Source organism: Papaver somniferum, chromosome 5 (genome assembly GCF_003573695.1).
Source record: "Papaver somniferum cultivar HN1 chromosome 5, ASM357369v1, whole genome shotgun sequence".
Classification (NCBI taxonomy): domain Eukaryota; kingdom Viridiplantae; phylum Streptophyta; class Magnoliopsida; order Ranunculales; family Papaveraceae; genus Papaver; species Papaver somniferum.
In genome coordinates this window covers 90,901,896-90,926,675 of record NC_039362.1, presented here as the reverse complement: position 1 = coordinate 90,926,675, position 24,780 = coordinate 90,901,896, and the positions used below count along the sequence as shown (strand labels likewise).

Genomic DNA, 24,780 nt, shown 5'->3' with positions numbered 1-24,780 from the left:
TTCGTCGGTCCCATGACCACCAAGGGCCGGTTTCATGCCCTCTTGGTCGGTCCCTCACTTTTCCATAATTAGGTTTTATCACCTAATGCACAATCGAGCACTATTTCAATAAATGATGAAACCGGCATTTAATAATCATTCTTTCACCAAACGGTCAACTCAGGACCCTGGTGCACACTCACTCGAGAACTCGGGCACCACATAGTCATCCATTATTCCATGTGGTTGGTCCCTCCCTCACTCACGACCTATTTTCAGCAATTCATCAATGGTCGAACAATTGATCAAAAATTAGGGTTTCGAACAAACGCTCCACGAATTCATCATTCTGATCAAGTTCAAACACTAATAAATTTATGTTGATCCAGCAATCAACACCTGCATTGATTATATAATAGTCGATAGTCTATTAATATTTTATTGGATCACGTTACCAATAAATAATTCGTCGAATTGAGCAATACTTGCTCAGTTGCTCGAATATTGATCCAACTATCAATATTCAGTAATTTATCAGTAATTCGTCGAATTGAGAAATACTTGCTCAGTTGCTCGAATATTGATCCAACTATCAATATTCAGTGATTTGTCGAATTGAGCAATACTTTCTCAGTTGCTTGAATATTGATCCAACTATCAATATTCATTAATTCATCGTCGAATTTCCAATCTTTTCTAATACGAGCAATATCAACATAAGAACACGTATGTTCAATCCATGAATCACAGCTCAATTCAACAAAACTTAGACTCACTGTCTAATCAGTCAACAACTGACTAATTAGCACACGTCTGTCATGCAGACTCCACGATTCGTGAGACATCAATCATGTCACATGGGGGGATATTAATTAGGGTTTTGGTCTGGAGGCCTACGGCACGTGGATTCATCCACGATGAGAAATGTGAGTAAGTCGTGCAAACGGTTGAAGGAGTTATCAAAGTAGTGGGTGGACGATCAACCAAGTCTCAGCACGACACGGAATTGGTTTTACCACGATCTCCCACTTTCACACTCTTCCACTCATGAAACCATCACACTTACTGGGATCAATGTGTTCGTTATTCTGACAATATAAATAAGTCTCTGGATCCACGATTGAACAATAACAATTTTTCGAGCAATCACTCTCAGAAATTCCATCAATCAACCAGAACTTATTCGAACTCAACATTCAGCAGTTCATCAATTTTGCAGAAACCTTCAACACACTCACAATCCTTGATCATCATTTATCCCACACAATTCTCAGCTTCCCTCCTATAGATCAACCTATCTCCCTCTTTGTGACTGAATTGACTTTGGAACGGCCATTGACTTGGTTTAGGTCGGAGTCCTACAGATTGATCTCTCGAAACTAAGAACTCCATTGCAGTGCATCTGTGTGAGGTTAAGCAGTTTGCTCGGTTGAGGAGTCTCGTCCGCACGCTCGTCTCTTCATTTCCCTGAAAACCAGCAAATTGTTTTTCCTCATCTACAACACCATATTGTTTTTCCTTATTTTTTGATTTTTTTAGGGATCAACTTTGTTTGTTGACACAACCGGTGGTGGCGACAGCGGTGGCGCTATGGCGACGGCGATGTACCGACGGCCGCGAAAGTGGTGGTGGCGGCGGACTGACAGTTATGGTGGCGGCAATGGTGGTGGTGGCGGTGGTGTTCCAGTGGTGGTGGCATATTAGTGGTGGTGGAATGTTGGTGGTGCTAGTGGTGGTGGAATGTTGGTGGTGCTAGTGGTGGTGGAATGGCGGGGTTGCAGTGAAGTGGTGGTATATTTGTTCAGTTGTAGTTTGGAATAAACAAATATGTTATGTTACTAAGGGTGTTAAGGTAATTTATTTTTATATGGATAAGGTTTTTGAATGATAGGGGTATATTTATTGTTGTATAAGGGTATATTTGTTAGGTGTCAAAACTATGAGTATTTAATAAATATACCCTTTTTTGAATCCATAATGTTCATGGTTGATAAGGGTTTCGCTTCTTATTTTTGAGATATTCTTATTTTGCTAGTGTTGATGGTGGTTTTTAGCCTAGGGTCAAAATCGTAAAATTATACATCTGACATGACGTCACTAAGACCATTAGCGCATTTATTGAATCAATCAGCATGCCTACGCAAGAATTACCGGGGTACCTTTTTTTATGGGTCATGTTCCACGGCAGTACCCTTAACATCGACTGACATCATCTATGCCAAACCCTAATTCTCATGCTACCGCGCCAAGGCATGCCAACAATGCCAGCCACACCACTGTGCCAATGGCAAACCCTGCCAGCCACATCTCCGCGCCAAGGCATGCCAACCATGACAGCCGCACCACTGTGCCGATGGCAATCCATTCCAGCCACATCTCCGCGCCAAGGCATGCCAACCATGCCAGCCGCACCACTGTGCCGATGGCAAACCATGTCAGCCACATCTCCGTGCCAAGGCATGCCAACCATGCCATCCGCACCACTTTGCCAATGGAAAACCATGCCAGCCACATCTCTGTGCCAAGGCATGCCAACCATGCTGATTGATTCAATAAATGCTGATTGATTCAATAAATGCACTAATGGAACTGGGTACTCCTAACCATTGTTCGCTTGAAGGGTGTCCAGTTTGACAACACACTGATTAACGCAGCCGTTCCGCTTCAACGTTCGCTCCAACAGCCACTTCACTTCAACTTCCTCCAGCAGCGGCTCCGCTTCAACACTCGCTCCAGCAGCCGCTCCGCTTCAGCGTTCTCTCCAAAAGCTGCTCTAGGATCCGAAGCCGAAGCTTCATTGTTTGGATTTTTCAGTTTCAACATCCTCTCCAAGGGCCGAAGCTGCTTCAACGCCGCTTCTTCTTGCAAAAGATCATACCACCACGCTCCCCGTGTCAAGGATCATGATCACAGCCAGTCATTATTCATAGTCATGGCCGCCTTTTAATCCATCCTGCCAAAACTCGTGATCATGGACAGTTTGCTCGCTAACGCATCCGGCCAATACCTTTACTTCCATGTATGCCCATACAATTCCATCCAACCTACCTTGTTACCACGATCATCGCAGTCCATCCCGACGACCATCAAAGATTCGTGAGATAACTCCAGAGACGCGGCTGAAACATTTTCCTGAAGAAACAGAGGGAGCCACGATAAACAACATAACTCTATCATTTTCTACCTCTTCGCTACCCAGAATATTTCATCCATGTGATATTCTGAGCATCCCGGCATCACATCCAGAAGAGTACAATAAGCTTGCATCGAATCCCGTGGACGTGGATTCAAGGCGATGCAATGAAAGTATGCTATACATGGGGACTACCAACATGGGACGCTTTCATTCCCCTCAACCAGGATAGTCCAAGATTCAGAAGATGGTTTGAAGGATGTCGCTTGGAACAAAGTCCTTGAAGACTTTCATAGCAATACATCGGCAACGGAACGTCTCCCAACTCATCTATTTTATCAAGTGGCGTCGGAATATTTCGACCATACAAGCATTCACAGCACATCATCATCACGGTCAGAAATTCTAGGCACTGAACAACCTAAAACCGAGAATTGACCGACAACGTAACCACAATCTCCAATACTAGCCCTAACATGGTCGTTGGCGAGTACATATTTCATCCATCGGTCCCAAGAATGCGATGGAGTTCGGTAAATTTTGGAATCCATTGGAGAGACACTGCAGAAGAAGGCGCGGATCCGGACGGGCAACAGAAAACAGAAGAAGGTCAATATCTCTTTTCATGCGGATGGAGTTTCTAGAGTTTGAACAAAATAAAGATACCTTCTTGCTCCATGAAACGGATAACTGGGCGCGACTACGCCACCTCGGGCTCGCAACATCCCTCCTAAATTTTACTGTCGAGCTGTTTTCACCTCCCGAACGAGCTCAAAACCTAAATATTCCCTCGCATGGAGATAGGAAATTCTTTTCCGTTCAGAATGGAGGGGCGGACCGTCAAAATACGAGTTCGTACGAGAATTCTACAGCGATTCTAGTAAGGGCACTAATTAGGGTTGCAGCATGCTAAAATCTGAAGCAAGTTGTTATCTTCCCGAAGCCAGTCATCACCTTCCCAGGGAACTGAAGCAAGTTATTATCTTCCTGAAGCCAGTCGTCACCTTCCCAGGGAACTGAAGCAAGTTGTTGTCTTCCCAAAGCAAGTCATCATCTTCCCACGGAACTAAAGCAACTTGTTATCTTCATGAAGCTAGACGTCACCTTCCCAGGGAACTGAAGCAAGTTGTTATCTTCCCGAAGCCAGTCGTCACCTTCCCAGGGAACTGAAGCAAGTTGTTATCTTCCCAAAGCAAGTCATCATCTTCCCACGTAACTAGAGCCAGTTGTTATCTTCCCAAATCAAGTCATCATCCTCCCACGGAACTAAAGCAAGCTGTCATCATTCCACGGGCCCGCAATTCTTCCTGAATTTTACTGTCGAACTGTTTCACCTCCCGATCGAGCTCAAAACCTACATATTCCCGCGTAGGGAGATAGGAAATTCTTTTCCGTTCAGAATGGAGGGGCGGACCATCAAAATCTGAGTGCGTACGAGAATTCTACAGCGATTCTAGTAAAGGGCACTAATTAGGGTTTCGGCATGCCAAACCCTAATTCAGACAAAGTTTCCATCCTACGGAACTGAAGCCAGTCGTCATCCTTCCAAGGAACTCAAGATAGATCCATTCCAAGCCGACCAATGCTGACGGCTCCATTCCAAGCCGACCAATGCTGACGGCTCCATTCCAAGCCAACCAACGCTGACGGCTCCATTCCAAGCCGACCAACGCTGACGGCTCCATTCTAAGCCGACCAACGTTGACGGCTCCATTCCAAGCCAATATAATGCATGCGACTCCATTCCAAGTCGCACAATACCTACGGCTCCCATTTCGAGCCGACCAACGCCAACAACTTGCTGAGCCAGCACCTCCGCGTTCCCTACCCATCCAAGATGACGCGTGACCAAGACAATCCAACATTCTACATCTCACCACTTCACGGCCTAGCCAGCAAAACCACAAGTAGAATCTATGCAAGGCTGCCAACACAAGAATCACGAATTCTCCTTACCTCTCGAAAAAGGTTAGCCGGGTCTTCCTGGCCATCTTTTCATGACTTGCCATTTTGATTTTGTCCTTGCATGTCACCATCTTATGCTTACCTCGCAACAATGCTCATGTTCCGAGCTAAGTAGTGGACTTAATGTTGATGGTGGTTTTTAGCTTAGGGTCAAAATCGTAAAACTGTACATATGATATGACATAACTACGACCATTAGCGCATTTATTGAATCAATCAGCATGCCCACGCAAGAATTACCGGGGTACCTTTTTTTTATGGGTCATGTTCCACGGCAGAACCATTAACATCGACTGACATCATCTATGCCAAACCCTAATTCTCGTGCTACCGCGCCAAGGCATGCCAACCATGCCAGCCGCACCACTGTGCCAATGGAAAACCATGCCAGCCACATCTCCGCGCCAAGGCATGCCAACCATGCCAGCCGCACCACTGTGCCAGTGGCAAACCATGCCAGCCACATCTCCGCACCAAGGCATGCCAACCATGCCAGCCGCACCACTGTGCCGATGGAAAACCATGCCAGCCACATCTTCGCGTCAAGGCATTCCAACCATGCCAGCCGCACCACTGTGCCGATGGCAAACCATGCCAACCACATCTCCGCGCCAAGGCATGCCGACCATGCCAGCTGCACCACTGTGCCAATGGCAAACCATGCCAGACACATCTCCGCGCCAAGGCATGCCAACCATGACAGCCGCACCACTGTGCCGATGGCAAACCATGCCAGCCACATCTCCGCGCCAAGGCATGCCAACCATGCTAGCCACACCATGCGCCAATGGCATGCCAAACCCTTGGCCCCACCATGCCAAGCCAACCGCACTTGCCTTGGCCCCACCATGCCAAGCCAACCGCACCTTGCCTTGGCCCCACCATGCCAAGCCGACCGCACCTTGCCTTGGCCCCAACCATGCTAGCCGCACCATGAGCCAATGGCATGCCAAACCCTTAGCCCCACCATGCCAATCCAACCGCACCTTGCCTTGGATCCACCATGCCAAGCCAACCACACTTTGCCTTGGCCTCACCATGCCAAGCCGTTCGTGCCAAACCCTTGGCCCCACAATGCCAAGCCGTCCGCGCCATTTGCCTTGGCCCCACCATGCCGGCCTTCTCTATGCGGCTACCAAAACGAAGGCGTGCGAAGATTAACGGCCACCCTTCAATCCTAGATGCAAATCCTAGTCGTCCAAGGTCGCCAAACAACGGATGGTAACCTTTGGCCTAAAATCCTAGTTTTGGCCCCGCCAATGGCATGCCAACCACCTTGTCGCGCCATACCATGTCGGCCTTCCTTATGCGGCTACCAAAACGAAGGTGTGCGACGATCAACGACCACCCTTCAACCTTAGATGCAAATTTTAACCGTCCAAGGTCGCCAAACAACGCATGGTAACCTTTGGCCCAAAACCCTAGTTTTGGCCACACCAAACCGCGCCAAGGCATGCCATGACACATGTGCCAATGGCATGCCAACCACCTTGCCGCGTCATACCATGCCGGCCTTCCCTATGCGGCTACCAAAACGAAGGTGTGCGACGATCAACGTCCACCCTTCAATCCTAGATGCAAATCCTAGCCGTCCAAGGTCGCCAAACAACGCATGGTAACCTTTGGCTCAAAACCCTAGTTTTGGCCACGCCAAACCGCGCCAAGGCATGCCATGCCACATGTGCCAATGGCATTCCAACCACTTTGCCGCGCCATACCATGACGGACTTCCCTATGCGGCTACCAAAACGAAGGCCTGTAACAATCAGCGGCCACTCTTTCATCTAAGGTGCAGATCTTAGCCGTCCAAGGTTACCAGCTAATGCATGGCAACCTTTGGCCCTAGTTTGGTTGCGCCTAAACAAAGCCAAAACCCTAACTTTTGGCCGTGCCTAAACTAGGCCATATTAAAGCCATACTGATCATGCTTTCATGTCACTGGCTACCAAACGAAGGGCTGCAATAATCAATGGCTACCTTTCCTCTTAAGATGCAAAATCTCGACCGTCGAAGGTCACCACCGAGCCGACAAGTCTCCCAAGATCAACTTTCCAGACAACAACAACGTGCTACATGTTTTCCATGAAAACACTCGAGACATCAATGCATGTCACAAACTGGGGGATTTTCATTGGGTATTGGTTTGGCGGTTTATAGCGTGCGGCATACGCTATGCCCGTTATAAGAAAGTGTCATAAGGATGAGGCGGTTAGTAAATACAGGGAGTAATGGTGAAACGCTTTCTTTTATGGAACATCAATTCTAGGCGTTACCGGTTACCACCTCCTCACATTTACTCACCCGTTTTCCATTTCTTAATGAGACCAGAGTACGTTTCACTTCGACTTGTATAAATAGGCATTACATATTTCCACCGAACGACAAGTTTTGGTCAGGAGCATACAACACTCAGAAAACATTTGCTAGCTTTCCCATCTATTAGCTTCCCACTTTCTGATGCAAGTCGTAAAACAACTACTCTTCCAGAATCAACTATTCTGGTCTCAACACTCTCTTCGCTTCCCTCCCCAAAACCAACCCTTCTCCTCCACTTTGTGACCGAAGCAAGTCTGGAACGTCCATCTCTTGGTTTAGGACGGATTTGTACAGATTGATCTCTCGAATCTGAAGTACTCCCTTGCAGTACATTGTTTAGGGTTTAGACTTGTTTCTCACCCACACACCCAAAATTACCAAAATCAGCAGAAATTGTTTTCACCCTCAAACAGCTAGTTGAAACTTTGCAGATTCATTGATCTTTATAAGCGTCTCTTCTACTTTTCGAGGCTCACGTTCATAATTGGAGTTGCTCTAATTGATCACTGTATTTCTCTTCTCAAACCACTCATAATGTGTTTCTTATCTTACAACATTCATCATATCGGTCTTTTTGGTATTAAGATAAGTTGATGTAACGATGTCATTCATGAGGCCTATTCCTATGCATATGCCAAACTCATATATTTAGCATATATGCACCCACTATGGGTATGCCAAAGTACCAAACTCATATGCCAATATGCCAGGAATAACATATAGGCATACACGAATGAGTTTCCAGCGAGCGATAGAGTGTCCATCGCTCGATGCTCAAGCCAGCGCTCGTTGGTCATTAAGTCGTCAGCGCTAGTCAAGTTGTCGCTCGGTGGTCTGATCATCGCTTACAATATCTTAATCCAACGACTAGTATTTCTCCCCCCCCCCCTATAAATACCTAATTTCAATTTCATATCAACTCACCCCAGAATTTCTAAACTTCTCTAGAATTTCTCAATCTTCTTCTTAAAATCTATAACAATCACATCTTCTCTACAGTTTTTTTCATTTCTTGTAATATGGATTAACAATCTCAAAGTCAAGATAAAGGCAAAGCTAAAATAGTCAAAGTCCGTGGTGCAAAATACACACTGATAGAGGATGAATGCATTTGTCGTAATTATGTTTATTTTACCCAAGATTGTATCGATGGTGCACAACAACATGGTAACACCATGTGGGATAATATATTTTTGAAATATGAAGAAAAAACCATGAACATCAATTCTCATGATGCAAAAGGATTGGCAGAACACTTCATTGTAATCAACATGGAAGTAGCCGCTTATGTTGCATTGATAATGCAAGCCAAGAGAGCAGGGAGAGTGGTCAGAACGATGTTGATTTTGAAACAAAGGTTCGTTTAGATTGGCAACGAAAACATGGTAAACAGTTCTCTTTCGAAAGTTGTTATCATATTTTGAAGGTGTTGAACAAATATAATCCAGATTTCTTAATAACTAATCAACAAGTACCTGAAAGGTCACCATATAATTCTTCTCCCTCAACACCAAATTTTTCTCCCTCAACACCAGATTCTGCAAGAAACCAAAACAGTAACTTAGTTTTTAATAATTATGAGGATGGTGGTAAGAGAAAATTTCCAGGGAGGAACAATGCAAGACTAGCTAGAAAATTAGCTCAAGAAGGAGGGAGTTCCGGCAGATTTAACATGACGGAGTTTATGGAACATCAAAAGACCGTTGAGAAGCAAAGAGCATTTGATATGAAATTTCAAAACAGGGAGAGTAAAAAAAGTCGTCTTTCTCAAGAAAAATTTGGGTTTGACTATGATAAGCATAACATTCTTCAAGCTAACACTTCAATTATGAACGACCAACAAAGACATGTGTGTCAAATTGAATTTGATAGAATTCAAGCACAGATTGAACAACAAGCTGGATTTACTAACAACAATGGTGATGATGATGATGATGGCACTGATGATGAGTTTGATGTAGTAGTTCCTCTAAATGATTGATGTATTAAATTAAGTTTTAATTTAAAGTATTGCATTTTAATTTGATATGTTGTTGTTGAAATGTTGAAATGATGACACTGTTATTGTTGCATTTTAATTTGATATGTTGAAATGAAAAGTTGATTGTTTGGAAATGTTGTTGCATCCATAAAACTTAAATAAAAGGGGGATTTTGTGTTTCCCCCTCAAAAAAGATAACTATTTTGCAATACCCCCTTTTTAAATCGATAATTGGTGAAACCCCCTTTCTGTTATAGCTGCGTGACCACCTAGTTAGCTGACTCAGTATTAGGGTACACGTGCTGGGGATTAAACAAAAAATTCGGTGCATTACCCAAAGTACCGTCACATGTATTATACTTTTCACACGTTTTTCAGACGCCCATCGATTTTTCTCTTTGTTTGGAAAGAGAAGAAAGAAAAGAGGGGTCGCCATTAAACCTGCAAGTTGAATCTGAGATTTAAACCCAAAATTGCAAATCAATTCAATGCTGAGTTAATTTTTTCTTCTCCTTCTTCATTCAAGAAATAGGATTTTTAATCTCTGACAAGCTTTTATTCATTTATTTAAGGGGGATTTTGTGTTTCCCCCTCAAAAAAAGATAACTATTTTGCAATACCCCCTTTTTAAATCGATAATTGGTGAAACCCCCTTTCTGTTATAGCTGCCGTGACCACCTAGTTAGCTGACTCAGTATTAGGGTACACGTGGTGGGGATTAAACAAAAAATTCGGTGCATTACCCAAAGTACCCTCACATGTATTATACTTTTCATACGTTTTTCAGACGCCCATCAATTTTTCTCTTTGTTTGGAAAGAGAAGAAAGAAAAGAGGGGTCGCCATTAACCCTGCAAGTTGAATCTGAGATTTAAACCCAAAATTGCAAATCAATTCAATGGTGAGTTAATTTTTTATTCTCCTTCTTCATTCAAGCAATAGGATTCTTAATCTCTGACAAGCTTTTATTCATTTATTTAAAAAATCATTCTATTCAAATCCAATTAACCTAAAGAATATTCAGAAAAAATGTAATCCTGTATACCCATTGTTCTTGACGAAAAACCTCAATTGGCTATGTTAAAGAAGTCATTAATCAAAGCTCAACCATAACAAAAATTAAGAAAAACCCATTTCAAATATAACAAGTTTCTGAATAACAAATTTATCATTGATCGGCAAGATTTCCTGAATCTGAAATTTACTCCTTCAATAAACTTAACCATGGCCACCAGATCCTAAATACATCCATTTTTTTTTGTCTGTTTCACTAAACAATAAAAATGAGAATGAATAAGACGAAGAAGTAATAACTATTACTGGTGGTGGTTCTCTGGTGATCACATGTCTTCATATGCAACAAACTGACACTATTAGCTGGTTAGGACCGCCAGATTCGAGGCAGAAAAATTTAAAGGTTGAGAATCATTAGCTGTACAAGGGTATTTATGTCTCATGGAGAATTCATTTTTTTTATTATGACACATGTGTGCTGCACGTACGGTGCATGTGCAAAGTTAACTAAGCAGTCACGGCAAAGTTAATCGAAAGGGGGTTTCACCAATTATTAATTTAAAAAGGGATATTGCAAAATAGCTATATTTTTTGAGGGGGAAACACAAAATCCCCCTTTATGTAAAAAATCATTCTATTCAAATCCAATTAACCTAAAGAATATTCAGAAAAAATGTAATCCTGTATATCCATTGTTCTTGACGAAAAACCTCAATTGGCTATGTTAAAGAAGCCATTAATCAAAGCTCAACCATAACAAAACTTAAGAAAAACCCATTTCAAATATAACAAGTTTCTGAATAACAAATCTATCATTGATCGGCAAGATTCCCTAAATCTGAAATTTATTCCTTCAATAAACTTAACCATGACCACCAGATCCAAAATACATCCATTTTTTTTGTCTGTTTCACTAAAGCATAAAAATGAGAATGAATAAGACGAAGAAGTAATAACTATTACTGGTGGTGGTTCTCTCGTGATCACATGTCTTCATATGCGACAAACTGACACTATTAGGTGGTTAGGACTGTCAGATTCGAGGCAGAAAAATTTAAAGGTTGAGAATCATTAGCTGTACAAGGGTATTTATGTCTCATGGAGAATTCATTTTTTTTATTATGACACATGTGTGCTGCACGTACGGTGCACGTGCAAAGTTAACTAAGCAGTCACGGCAAAGTTAATCGAAAGGGGGTTTCACCAATTATTAATTTAAAAAGGGATATTGCAAAATAGCTATATTTTTTGAGGGGGAAACACAAAATCCCCCTTTATTTAAAAAATCATTCTATTCAAATCCAATTAACCTAAAGAATATTCAGAAAAAATGTAATCCTGTATATCCATTGTTCTTGACGAAAAACCTCAATTGGCTATGTTAAAGAAGCCATTAATCAAAGTTCAACCATAACAAAACTTAAGAAAAACCCATTTCAAATATAACAAGTTTCTGAATAACAAATCTATCATTGATCGGCAAGATTCCCTGAATCTGAAATTTACTCCTTCAATAAACTTAACCATGACCACCAGATCCAAAATACATCCATTTTTTTAGTCTGTTTCACTAAAGCATAAAAATGAGAATGAATAAGACGAAGAAGTAATAACTATTACTTGTGGTGGTTCTCTCGTGATCACATGTCTTCATATGCGACAAACTGACACTATTAGCTGGTTAGGACCGTCAGATTTGAGGCAGAAAAATTTAAAGGTTGAGAATCATTAGCTGTACAAGGGTATTTATGTCTCATGGAGAATTCATTTTTTTATTATGACACATGTGTGATGCACGTACGGTGCACGTGCAAAGTTAACTAAGCAGTCACGGCAAAGTTAACCAAAAGGGGGTTTCACCAATTATTAATTTAAAAAGTTGGTATTGCAAAATAGCTATATTTTTTTAGGGGGAAACACAAAATCCCTCTAAATAAAAATACATAACTCATTGTCTTCCATGCTCTGCCCAAAGATTCAATCTCAGATCATCTCTTAAATTGTTATACAAATTTCGGTTCTGAATGTAATTAGTCATTTGAGCATAATTCCTTGCGGGGACTCCTCTTTGTGGTTGAATCTCCGGTCGCAAATCTTCATCGTCATAGTTAGTCAACTCCGGATTACGATGGGTTTCTTGAATTACCATGTTATGAAGAATTATGCAAGTGAGCATAGTCTTGTGCATTTCACGAGGACTCAACCCACGACATGGGCCACAAGTGATAGCGAACTTCCTCTTCAAAATTCCAAAAGCGCGTTCCACATCCTTCCTCGCTCCCATTTGGGCATCGTTAAAATGTCGATATGAACAGCCTAATGCACTGGCAGGAGGCTGACGGTAGCATTGAACCAAGGTGGACCATTTTGGGTAGATACCATCCGCAAGATAATAGCCATGAGTGTACTGGTGGCCGTTTATCATAAAACGAACCTGGGGAGAAATTCCATGCTTCAAATCTTCAAACAGAGGCGACTTATTTTGGAAATCTCGATCAGAGTACACACAATTGGGAATAAAATAATCGTGCATCAGCTTCTGATGGTAAAATTCCCTCCCTCGATAAGTATACCTTCTTGAGAATACTTCTTGTGGCTCTGGAACTCTCGGTATTTGGCCCGTATGTACTAGCATCAAAATGTCGACGAGTTTATTATCTTCAGCTTCCTCATTGTCAAGTTGTTGCATCCTCCTTCGATGCATTTCTTGTTGTAATCTAAACTGATTCATAATAATATTCCTCTCTTCATTGGATCTCGCCACTGAAACTTGAAATGAGAATAGAGATAGAGAAATTGGTGAAATATAGGTTGAAGTAGGTGTGAGTACCTTGGAGAAATATGAGAGCGTATATATTGGAACCATTAGGGTGGAAATAGCCGATGAAAAGAATCCAGTGGTCGATATAATCAATAGCGTCAGCGATACTATTTATATCGCTCGGCATAATGTATAACGCCTGCGATAATCATATTATCGCCAGCGTTATTCTTAATATCGATTGCTAGAATCTCTGTCGCTTATTGGTTTTCCCATAATGGCACAATTGGTTTGCCATGCCACCTGATATGCCGAACAGCTTTTTTTTTAACATACCTATAGGAATAAGCCTGAATGGTACTCTATGGAAGATTTGACAATTGAAACCTTTTCAATTTAGTCCACTTACATTTTTAATTGGTCCAGTTTCAGGGATTTAATTGTACTCAAAACAATGTCGTAGTACTGACTTCTATTATTCCCAAAGACAGAGCATCGGCAGGCGCTAGTATAATCTTAAAAAACTACTACTCCAATACCATCTTGGATTTATTTTTATTTTTGTGATGAAACCGTAAAATTATTCAAAGCAAAAGAATAAAAAAACATTTTTATTTCTTAAAATTGTTTTACTTATGTCCCTATATTCTGAATAACTCATCGAGAGAATCTCAAATAGAGGGTGAAACAACTTATTTTTTTATTTTATTTTTTTATTTTTAATGCGGTCCGCGAGTTATAACTTCAGAGGTGTCACCATCCTTCCACAAAAAACCCATCAAAACAAAAATAACACAAAAACTCCATCAAAACAAAATTAACACAAAAACCCCAAATTTAAATAAAACCAAAATAAAATTTGATGAAACCAAGGGTTTTTATATCAATTTTTAAAATTTTGGGAGTTTTGTGTCAAATTTGTTTACGATAGAGTTTTATTAGATCCCAACATTTGAGTGGGATTTTTGTATCACAAGTTTGGTCACCTTGGATTTTTATGACTAGTTTTGTTTTTGATGAGACTTTTTTTTTCATGATACGGGATTTTAGACCCTTATTTAGCATAAACTCAATCTCTAATAGTTAGATCGTACCAACTAGGAGGGGTAAGATACTAAATGTGAAGGTGTTAAAAAAAAGTCTTCACTACACCTTCGGTTACCTCCCTGCTGACTAGTTTTTTGACTATTTTTTTTAATTATTGTTTTACATAAAATATTTAAACCAGTAGAAAAAAAAAAGAAACCTTTTCCTCTTCCTGCTGTTAGAGATGCTCTACTAGGTGCCTAACGTTTTAGCCTTTCCCTGCTTCCACATCAGGTCCGGCCCTGAGAAAGCTTCAGCTTATCCCATGAGAAGCACTTGTCTGCCAGATTCAAGCTCCGCAGAACCTTCTTTGTTTAAGATGCTCTGCTAGACTACTACCTGCAGGGGAAAAAAAATCAGATTCCAGCCTAAAGATTGAAAAATAGAGACTTTTACAGGTCCTGGTCAAAACCCAGGTACTAATGAACAGAATACCCATAGATAATACTAACCAACTTAGAATCTATTAAGAACTAAACAGAAAGAGAAAGAAACCTTTTGTTTAATATACTACATTGAAAAGTAACAAGCAATCAAGACAAAGTAATATGGTTCCGATTTTAATAAGTAAATGAGCTTGTGTTGGTAGCTTTACGCAAAGATGACAGATATTGTTTGCTAGGTGAAAATATAACAAACTTTACTTTCTTATCTTATTTTTCCCATTAACATGTAAGAGATTCTCTGCTTTGACAAAACCAACCAGTTCCACAATATCAAGAACACCACAAGTCGCGCCATTTATCGCACAAACGTAGTGATTTCTACAATAAGCCAAGCCAAATTTAAGCAGTATGACACAAAAGGCATACCCAGTAGAAACCTAGTGTAGTTCACTAATCATCCCATCCCCATGCCCAACTATAACAACTTATAGCCATAGACTTTCAATAAAATATTCAAAGTGGAAAAAAACGAATCATTTTTAAAATCCAATGCGTGCATATTACTGCTACTACTAAGTATAAAGAATGATTGTAAACTGTAACTCGTTACTGGGGTAAGCTAGAATACTAAATATAAATGGATCCAAATAATAGGTTTAACTCATAATATTGAGCTACATAAACTGGGAACATACCTAGCAACATAACAGAAAAGAAACATACGTGAGCAACCAATAGAAAACTAACACAGTACAAACTCCTTAACATGTTTGGTTAAATAGAGTCATCAGTTGTGCCTATCGGGTATCCATAAAAAGATTTACACAATTCCACCAAATTATGCTTAGCAAATGAATGAATTAGAAAGTTGTGTCCTTGGATGAAAGAAAAAGATCTTCGTAGTATATAAATTATAAAAATGATCAGACAATACCCAACTCTAAAAATACCTAATTCAACTATACCACGTGATTTTTTCTATTCACTAAATACAACATTGTACCCTAATTTTGTTGCATTCGAATTTCCACACATTTTTAGCAAAGTATTCACTTTACAAGGCATAATAAATAAATTCAAAGCCAGAATTAACAACCAACAAACATATCATCCAAAGAAAATAGGGCCTCGCCCCTCGTGAAATAACTTCACATAAGATACAGAAACTCACCAGATATTTGTGACGGCAATGACCTGAACAAATCCACATCTTCCAAGTGCTTGCACAATCTGTAGAGAGTTTATAGCTCTCATTATCTGAAATGACGGAAGTAGAAACGCCTGCCTTTAAATTTCGAGAGGATCAAACCAGTAGGTTGGACCGGAGTCTAATTTGCTACCACGAAGTAGAGGGTTTAATCCCAGGATGCCACCAGCCAATTAATGCGGTTGAACACCAAACTGTATCTTGCTTCTTCACCAAGTTACATTCAGTATAGAACAATATGTTTTCCATCCACACTAAACAACTGATGTCGACTTGCAGAAAGATCAGAGCTGGTAACAAATGCTACCACAATATTTACATGTGGGTAGTGAACACATGCTCTGCTGCCTCTTTAAATCCTTTCCTCAACAGCTCAGAAAATAGGGCATGATAAGTTGAATAGCGACCAGTCAGCCCCTTCCTGACCATTTCCTGGTAAATACTGAATGCTTTTTCGGGTTCTCCCATTTTGCAGTAAGCTTTGATGAGTATCTGAAATGGAACATCGCTGGTGGGTAAACCAACTGTCTGTATCTTACGGAATAGTTCTAATGCATGCTTCATCTTTTTTTTCCTACAAAAACCTCGAATCAGCTCAGTATAGGTTATAATATCTGGGGTGCAGTCTACTGACATTTCATTCAGCAATTGAAGTGCGAAACGAAGATCACCAGTATTGCATGCAGCACCTATTAACATGTTGTAGGTAACAATATCAGGAAGAAGTCCATTTAACCTGATTTCGTGCCTTAGATCTAGAGCTTCACGGATGTATCCCCCCTTTATTAATGCATGAGTCAATGCGTTATAAGTAAAGATATTTGGTACAACACCCAATGCTCTCATCTGATCTCTAAGAATTAAAACACTTTCGAGATCTTTGCACTTTATATACTCGCCAATCATCACATTCCAGATAAAAGGCTTGGGTATGATTGAATTTTCCAACATACTAATGAGAATGTTTTTAGCCTTGGTAACCTTCCCATATAGACAAAGGGTACGAATGACCATTTGATAAGATGTGTGATCTGGTTTAACCCCCACTCTTGACATCACACTATGAACCTCACAAGCTTCGTCTACCTTTCCTAACATGCATAGCCTACTTATAAGGGTGTTATATGTGAATAAGTCAGGATGAAATCCCCTCTTAAGCATATCACAGAGATACGCATAAGCATCCCCAAATTCATTTTTCAACAAGAACCCATGGATGAGGGCATTGTAGGCAGTAACATCTATCAGTGAACCCTTTTGGGACATCTTAGTCCATAACTTCAGAGCCTGATCCATGTCTCCTTCCTTACAATAAGTATCTAAAAGTATCGTTGAGGTAATCTTATCTGATTTTCTCTCACTATCACTCATTCTTTCTTTTCTTTCTTTGCTCAAACTACTCTTGTCTAACTTCTCTGCCAAAATTTTCTTAGCATTCTCTGAGAGACCTTCTCTGCAGTGTGCATGTAAGAGTGTATTCCAAGTAACTTTGTTAGGCTTATTTATAAAACGGACAACACGATAAGCTTCATTTACATTACCTAGGCGGCAGTAACCATGAATCAAGGTGTTGTATGTAACTCGATTCGGAATGCAGCCCACTTCAGACATCTCCTTCAAGAGTGAAGTGGCCTTTTCCATTTCCCCCTTCTTGCAAAACCCGTTTATAAGATGATTGTACGTAAAAACACTAAGAAACTCATCTCGATATAGAGATTTTTGTAGCATCTTGTTCCGAAGTTGGAGTGCTTCTCCAACCTTACCATCTACACACAAAGCCCTAACCAGGGCAGCATGGTCACTTCCAGCAAAGCTTTCCCTGCAGTAATTTATGGAAGTAGACTTAGAAGATATACAGCCCAAAAACAATCAGAGGATGTAGTGAAACTCATTATATACTCCCTCCGTTTCTGGAAAAGAGTTACTATTGCTTTTTCAATTTGGCCCATTTTTAGGCTAAAATGAAAAAGTGATAGTACCTCTTTTCCAGAAACGGAGGGAGTATCATATTACTATATTTCCGACAAAATGTGCAACAACTATACATGTCATGTCATATCACATAGAATTCAACTGTTTCTTGGATCAGGTGAAGAAACACGTGGAGGGTACCTTTTCCTCTTCCAGACTACAATATGCAAACGCAAGATATGAATAACTAAGTGTCTCTAGTAACACAGTTTCCTAACTACAACCTAATATATGGCAAAAAAAATTGGAATATAAACTTTTGGTTTAGTCAACATGCCTTCTCGTCTTTAGACGTTCCAAGCTGTCCTTCAGCACTGTCTCCAATGCGTTGAAAACAGCTTGAGAATCCCCATTATCCTTATGTTGCCTATTCCTTTCTAAAGACCAACCTTGGGCTACGATAGAGTGGGGAGTATCAACCTTCACAATCCCCTCATCAAGCACAGTAGGCGATAGTGGATCATGCCTACAAGATTGAAACAAGAACATATAAGAATAAAAAGAAGACAATAAAATAACTAAAAATCTAAATTTACTGATTGTGCCTCATATTGTATACAAAATAAGGTAGAAGTTTGATCCCAATTCTAGAGGTACAAGAATGGGCAACGGCATGTAATTTTCAATGTATGTAACTAATGTTGCTGAATGGTGTTCCCAAAACTCAAGAGTTTATTGCACGAACCCGTAAACTTCACCATTCATTAGAGCCACTAGCATCAAAGGGTTAAAAGCAGATGAATATAACAGAAATCAAGGAACAAAAGTACCTTTGCCACAACCCACTATTGGCTTTGTTGCAGAAAATGTTGGCAAAAATTCGACTAATTCCATCAAAGAAGGCTGCAGTTCTGACATTAGTGTTGTTGATTATTCGTAGAAAAATCTGGAAATCTTCAGTCAAAACTATTGACTGAATTTTCAAATTTTGATTAGAATAGAATCGGTTAAAAACATGGAGAATAGAACTCCAAAAACGATATGCAAGAGAGAGGAAAGATGGCCTACCACCATTACAGGCCTATCTAGCTTCTTCACTCTAAGCTACCCAAATTACATTGGGCCCAACCACATTGAGCGCTACAAGATTTACAGAAATATACACTTATCAGTTATGGCAGTTGTTCAAAATCTCAAGCTAACATAACCCTAAAATATAAAAACAGATACAAGTGCATTTAAGAAATCAAAACCACAAATAAAAACAGCATTAGTGGTAGTACTGATCAGACTAGTACTTTTAGAATAACTAATTCAGCATTGCTGCCCTAATCTCATTGCAATCTGTTTTAACTTTGTGTTTATTAGTATTAATGAAGTTTTCACATTATAAGGCATAATAAACTAATTCAAAGCCAAAATCAACAACCAACAACGATAGTTTACACTCCAATCAAAAATAACAAAAGAATCACTTGCCTGATCTAATAAACCCTAAATTATACAATCTCCAAAACCTTGGTGCTGTTTCAAAGTGAACCGTCGTTTTCAGAGAATATTGAATCCCTTATTTTGAACAAGAGTGACCGCGAACGGTGGTGATTATGGTCTCTAGGTTCCAATTCATATGTTATCATATGAAATACAAAAGGTTTATCAGCATCCATGTGCATGATTTCAAAAGACGTCTCTTTATTTTATTCTGAACACTCGACTAATTGTCCGCTGCACCCTAGCTGAACCAAGTTTCCTACTTTAGCTATTGGACCAGGATCTAAGCTTCAAAGTTCAAACTTGAATAGTTAACCTTGTCATATTCATGCAGCATCTACTGCACTCTTGTAGAAAAGAAAAAAAGTTGAATTGGCACCTGCAGGAAGCAATAACAATACGATCTCTAGAAAGAAGAAACTCACAGGCAAGTGCTTTTCCAAGTCCCCTGGTACTGTATCAATAGAACAGACAGAAGATATCTATTAGCGACCAGACAATCCAAAATGTTTATTGCATGCAGAGATATGTGTAACACTTGCCATCTTTAAAATTAAACAAAAAATCTATTGCTGGATGTTATGAGTATTGCGCAGCAATTGGTGATTACTCTAAAACGTATATAAACAAAACTCACCAATCAAAATCTCTTTATAATCCTAAAACTACAATCAAATTTCAGGCACATGACAATTAGTTCTTTGAGGCATTTTATCAAACAGGAATAGATCAAACCAATGTCCTTTCTATTTGTAGACGCATGAGAGCAAATTTGGTGGATGAGGAGTCACAAAACATGATAGAAGAGATAAAAAGCTTGTATTAATAAAATTGAACCATTAGTTCCATGACAATTAGAACATGGGAAAATAAATTATAAGTGTACGACCTATTTCTGTACGTACATAAAATCCTTAACACACTTACCAAAATCACCTATTTGCTTAAATTAGGATACAAGTAACATTTATCACTTCTCACAACAATAGAAATCAGCAAGGATGTTGGTCAACAACCCCATACCTTTCAATTTCCTTAGATTTATTTCATTTTCTCTCTAATTGTAAGTGGTTGGAAGTCAAAAAGTTTGAGGTATCTGATGTCGTTTTTGCTATTCTGTATGTCATGGAAGAATTTGCAGTAGGTGAATTTAAAAACAGAAGTTTTTTTTTATTTTCTAATCTATGTTTTCATGTTGTTTTAGGGGGTAATAATCGAATCACGGGTAGAAGTAGGATGGGTCGGGAATGTGGGTTCAGTTGCAGAAACCCAACCCGAACATCGATCATCTTCTTCCAAAAATCTGAAACTTCTCTGTTACAGATGTTCCTCTGTTTTTTTAATTAAGAATTGATTCCGACCGATGTAAAGTAAATTTCGAAGAAGTTTGAACTGAAAATTTGTTTTCTGATAGTAGTTGAAGGAAATCTTTGAAAAATTTGTTCAATTATCTCAATTTGTAACTTACTTTCATGAAATTCAAAAGACATAAAAACCAGATACTTGTACAATGTGCATTAAAGATACCAAAACCACAAACAAAAACGGCAGGAGTGCTACTAGTAGTGATCACTATTATGATTCTAATTCAATGTTGAAATCTCCAATGGTTCTTCGTAAACATGGTAAACAATCTGACGAAATATCAGTGAGTTATTTCCGCTCAGTTCCAACTTCCAAGAGATCGTACGTTTTGAGACGTTTTATCTCTTTACTCATATTTACGTATATGATTTGTAATCAGGCATGCTGTATAAAATTTTTAGTTTTCATAGTGTTAACTAATTTAATAATTTATTAGTCTCATTCCGCGGTGATTCGAGTTTTCTAAGCATATATGGAGATTCGATAACCACAGGGAGTTCATGAGGCAAAAAGGAAACATAGACTTCCTCGACCTCCTCCATGAATCAGCCAAAAAAAGGTTTAGGTGAAACTTAACGACCGGAAGGAAGCTAAATCTGCTGAACTCTTTAACATGTAAGTATACCACAAGGCTGATCATTTGCTGCTCTATCTAGCTACAAAAAGCTCTTTAAGTTAAGTAAATCTAGTCCAACTGTTAATAATATGTGTATGTAATAAAACTTCAATAGATACAAGGCGGTCAAAAGAGTTTGATTTAGCAGCAAAATTCATGAGAGAAACTGAGGTGAAGTACATATACATTTGCTCTTAAAGGGTTGTCTTTTAAGTTTTGATCTTTCCTGATTTTTGAATATTGATAATGAATGGCTGTGATCAACAGGAAAAACTTTGCAAGTAAAGTGATTTGAAAATGCAAAAGAATTAACCAGGGCAGAGAAGAAAAAAAACGATTCAAAGGCAAAAGAGAGGCAATCGACAGCTAAGAAGACATTCAAGACTGTTGGTAAGTGTTCAGCGTGGAAACCTTGTCCAATCACTGATACTCTTTTCTGCTACTTGAAACCAAATTTCGTACATCAAACACTCACGGTCAGATAAAGGCATGGAGGATATTACTACATGGTTAGTTGTACGTAAAAGATGAAATTTTAGTTGAACATCTCAACTGCTGGGTGAGCGTACGAGACAAGCTCTAAAACATTCTGGCTTTGATGAGTTCTTAATAAGGGGCATACTGATCAGCTGCGCTCAGAAAAAAGCTAAGACAATGATAGGCACAAATTAACCCATAGGCACCAATATTGACTTCACTAAAGGACTTATCTAGCAAACCTGGAATTTTTTTGTAGTAACATTCTTCTTATACTAATTTCCCAGATTATTATGTCCGTAAGAAACCTGTACCCTGTTTTCTAAAAGTGGCATTCTTATAAGTCTCGTTCTAATTGTCTGAAACCATCTTTCCAGCACAAACGTTTTACAAAAGGAAAAAAGATAATTACGACAACAAATAACGGCAGTACTCATGATTACCAAGGTTCTTCTATCCTGGAGACACGAATTTAAGTACACAAAAAATGCATTTGGATGTGAATTGGTTGATTCCAGCTTGTGCATTCAGAAACAGGATTTGATGCAAATAATTTTAGTTTGTAACTATTCCTGTTTCAGATCTCAAATAGGAGAAAACAGAACAAAATCACTTAGGTCCAGCTTAATAATATGAAAGACATTTTTGTCAAGGTACGAAACCAAATTTGAGTCAGTTATTGTTATAGTCAATTTGATTTAGTTTCACTTCCAATGTCTTGAATGGTGCAGCATGACCTATCCCATACATCCCCTATCTCTTACAAGAGAGCCCTAGAGAACCCAGACAATGAACAGCAATAGTTTTCATATCTATATGTTATACTTATAGATTACTTTCAGGGAAACAAACTGAACAAACCAATCCTCAGGTAAATCATGTGTGGTTAAAATTGAAAGCACACATCCTGCAGTAATAAGATTAAACCTTTCTCTTAGAACTCAAGATTGTGCAAGTCTTACAGTGAAAAATCAGAATGCCGCAAATCACAGTGGTTTTGAGAGGAAGATCACACGATGCCCAATTTTTGTCTCGCTAATGCGACCAAAATGACGAAGAACCTGTAAAATCACAGATAACATATGTAAATATTTCGCTATAAGTATTTAGATCTTGATAACTAATTCACACATAAATGGCCAATCTAAGACTCTAAGAGCGTCCACAGTGGGCGACTAAACCCAAATATTTGGTCTTTTGAACAGATGTAGTGGAACGTACTATCGATCAAATTTTGATCGACGACTAAAACCCAGAGTATATTTGGTCTGGGACCAAGACTAAACACAAATATAGTCGAGCGTTGGTATAGTCCACGCCCCACCACCAGGCGGACGTATAGTCCACGTCCCACACCAGGCGAACGTATAGTGCACGCCTGATTTTTTCTTTTTTTTTTCTTTTGTGTGGGGCGTGGTTTATACCAACGCCCCACTGTTTAAAACTTTCAATTGCATGGGGCGGGCTTAATACCTCCTCCCCATTTTCTTCATTTTTTTTTTTTTTTTTTGAATTTCTCTGCACCGGGCGAACGTATAATCCCCGTCCCACACCAGGCGTTGGTATAGTCCACGCCCCACACCAGACGAACGTATAATGTACGTCTGACCAAATTTATTCTTTCCACCGTAGCGTCACACACCAGACTAAACCCAAAATTTGGTCTTTTTTTCCCTCTTTGGTCTTTGGTTATACTCGCACCACTGCAGTCGCTCTAAGGTCATAAACTATAAAGATTAATAAACCAAAGATCATGGAGAATCTTTAATCACAGTACTTAGGATGGTTTTTGCTAAATGCAGATCATGATTAAGAACAAACACAACAAAGCAAACAACGAATAAACCTTCGCGTGATTACAGAGTTAAACATAGGTCACCGACCAAAATCTTATAAAGAATAATTGTAAACTGTATCTAGTCATTTGAGGTAATCCAGAATACTTGATGTAAACATACATTGACAATAAGTTTAGCTCGAGCTACATAAACTTCTAACTCACCGAGCAACAAAACAGAAAAGAAAACGTAAGTGTATACTAATAGAAAAAATGAAAAGTTCAAACACTTCAAACTCCTAAACATGTTTCTTGATTCACCTTATCAGCCAATGGGGATCCATAAGAAAATGTAGACAATTCCATCCTAAATGTATTTAGCAAATGAAAACTGATCAGACTAGACCCACTCATAGAATAACTATTTCAGCATTGCTGCCCTAATTTCATTGCAATCTGTTTTAACTTTGTGTTTATTACTATTAATGAAGTTTTCACAATACAAGGCATAATAAACTAATTCAAAGCCAAAATTAACAACCAACAACGAAAATTTATATTCCACAAGTATCAAATAATCAATCAAAAATAACTAAAGAATCACTTGCCTGATCAAATAAACCCTAAATTATCCAATCTCCAAAACCTTGGAGCTGTCTTAGAGTGAACCGCCGTTTTTCGGAGGATATTGACTGTCAGAAATCCCTTATTTTGAACGGAGTGACAGCGACCGGTGGTGATTATGGTCGGAATGGTGGTGGTAGTGGAAGTGACCAGAAAGAAGAGGAGAGGAGGAAAATGGATTGAAGGAGAGGGGAGAAAGACGATGCACATGAATAGAAAGGAAAAAATAAATAAAAATTAGATGAGATGAGGTTAGGTTACCCCTTATTAACGGGTTTTGGATGGGAACAACGTGATGTCTTTTTTTTTTCTTTTTTTGATCAGAAACAACGTCATGTCCAAAGAGCTATTCTAGATGGCAGTCGTTTCTGTGGGCAATAAAATTTCTTAGTTTCCGAAGGTAGATCCGTTAACACAAGATTGCTAATAGGGGTACCAGATTAAATGGGGGTGTATCAAAATTAAGATAAGACAAAACGAGTTTTCATATAGGATAGAACAAGTTTTGCCTTGGCTTGGTACATCCCCACTTAACCTGACACCCCCTATTAGCAGCCTTGCATTAACAGTGCTCTGGTTATGGCTTTTAAGATGTTCAGATAAGACGCCATCAATCCTGGTGACATTGCTACTCAACCTAACTCATTTACGGATCGATGCAAAAGCTCATAACTGCTAATAGGGGTACCAAT

General features: G+C 39.4%; 1 protein-coding gene across 2 annotated transcripts; it reads right to left on the bottom strand.

The window, feature by feature from the left end:
• Window positions 1–14,189: 14,189 nt before the first annotated feature.
• Window positions 14,190–24,293, bottom strand: LOC113282189 (pentatricopeptide repeat-containing protein At5g24830-like). Of its 2 annotated transcripts, XM_026531153.1 has the most exons (8): window positions 24,073–24,293; window positions 22,650–22,748; window positions 19,655–19,683; window positions 18,807–18,878; window positions 18,569–18,711; window positions 18,076–18,264; window positions 15,792–17,646; window positions 14,190–14,573 (listed from the first exon to the last, which is right to left on the bottom strand). In XM_026531153.1, the coding sequence occupies exons 4-7, from the start codon at window positions 18,810–18,812 to the stop codon at window positions 16,143–16,145; spliced, it is 1,842 nt and encodes a 613-aa protein (XP_026386938.1). In that variant the 5' UTR covers window positions 18,813–18,878; window positions 19,655–19,683; window positions 22,650–22,748; window positions 24,073–24,293; the 3' UTR covers window positions 14,190–14,573; window positions 15,792–16,142. The 2 variants fall into 2 exon arrangements, with proteins under 2 accessions (XP_026386938.1, XP_026386939.1); XM_026531154.1 differs by lacking the exon at window positions 24,073–24,293 and having other exon boundaries at window positions 19,609–19,683; window positions 22,650–22,751.
• Between the last annotated feature and the right edge of the window lie 487 nt (window positions 24,294–24,780).